Below are 1,342 nucleotides of genomic sequence, written 5' to 3'. Positions count from 1 at the left end.
TAATTTTCTGGATTCCTGCTAACGTGCTTAGTAATGTTAGCATGTCTGCTCTGCTGCAAACAATCACTTCAGTTCATGTCGCCTGAGCGCTGAAGGAGAAATGGCTCATCCTGACCTCTGTGGCCCGACTGATAACTTTACGTGTGACTTAAACTAAAGTCAGTTTTTATAAATATATTTACATTGCCAACATCATAACTGGATTATCTGAAACCGAAGGACTGTGGAATTTTCTTACTTTTATTTTTTCCTGACTTCCAAGCTGAACCAGGGTGAGATGCTTCTGGCCAACCAAAGGACATTAGCAGCATCGGCAGAAGCAAAGATTAATATTCTGCAGAGGAATACGGAGACCAACCCAGATTCAACTCTACAAATGACTCGAAACAACGACCAGCTCAGTTTTACACACCGACTTTAGTCAATAGAAATGAAGATTCAACGGCTGGAGGTGAACTTTAATGAAACAACTCTTCCTCAAATCAACAGAGAGGTCGTACGCTCCGCACCAAGCAGCTCACCCTGGATCGCTCCAAGCCGACACAAACGTCTCACACTGCAGATCCCATCAGACGACTGACAGGGAGAAACCCTCACTGGACGAATCAGCGTCTGAACCAAAACCCGCCTTCAACCATCAATCAGTCAAATTTTATTTGTACAGCACATTTCAGCAGCAAGGCATTTCAAAGAGCTTTACATCACAANTATTTCTAATATGGGTGTTTCAAGCCTTGAAGAGGTTAAAAAAAACGAATAAAATAGATTTTTTAAATTATTATTATTATTTCACCAAGGACACTGGAGGTCCAGTTCAAACCGACTGGCACCAGAACTGACCTGAGAGAAGTGTCTGCAGCCTTCGACCTTCAGGTGCAGCAGGAGAGTCTCACATCTCTGAAACACACAGAACCGGGTTTAAACGACCAGAACCCGGCCTATTCAGGGCACATGACCCCGCCCTCCCCGCCCCGAACTTGACAGGGTTCTGACCCGCTGGTCCTGCAGGCTGAGGGAAGAACCGTGTGGACTCTTGGGTCTGTCGGAGCTGTAGGGGTCCGAAGGGTCTGACAGGTCCTGACACAGCGAACAGACCAGCTCCGACCTGCAAGACAGAGATCAGGGAAAACCTTTGAGAGTCCATCAACATGGAACTGCGCCCATCTGGACCCGACCCAGTTTACATCCATCAAGAACTTTCTTATTCAGTGGTGGGCACATTTCACTAACCTGCTAATGCGCTAATAGCAAAGCTAATTTTTCATTTACTGCTTTAGCATTTTTGCTAACTTTGAAAACTCTTAGCACACTTAGTTTCCCTAAATTAATTTTCTGGATACCT

At 45.1% G+C, this 1,342-nt stretch overlaps 1 protein-coding gene across 2 annotated transcripts in view; it reads right to left on the bottom strand.

The window, feature by feature from the left end:
• Positions 1–1,342, bottom strand: part of trim33l (tripartite motif containing 33, like) — a 21,780-nt gene that overhangs the window by 5,657 nt on the left and 14,781 nt on the right. For both annotated transcript variants that reach the window (XM_016663438.1, XM_007576915.2), the window contains 2 exons: positions 994–1,105; positions 841–897 (listed from right to left, as the gene is read on the bottom strand). In XM_016663438.1, the coding sequence (XP_016518924.1) occupies positions 841–897; positions 994–1,105 (169 nt within the window). The remainder of the gene's footprint in view (positions 1–840; positions 898–993; positions 1,106–1,342) is intronic.

This window comes from Poecilia formosa, unplaced genomic scaffold (genome assembly GCF_000485575.1).
Source record: "Poecilia formosa unplaced genomic scaffold, Poecilia_formosa-5.1.2 Scaffold420, whole genome shotgun sequence".
Classification (NCBI taxonomy): domain Eukaryota; kingdom Metazoa; phylum Chordata; class Actinopteri; order Cyprinodontiformes; family Poeciliidae; genus Poecilia; species Poecilia formosa.
The sequence above is the reverse complement of the archived record's forward strand: the minus strand, read 5'-3'. Positions and strand labels throughout refer to the sequence as shown.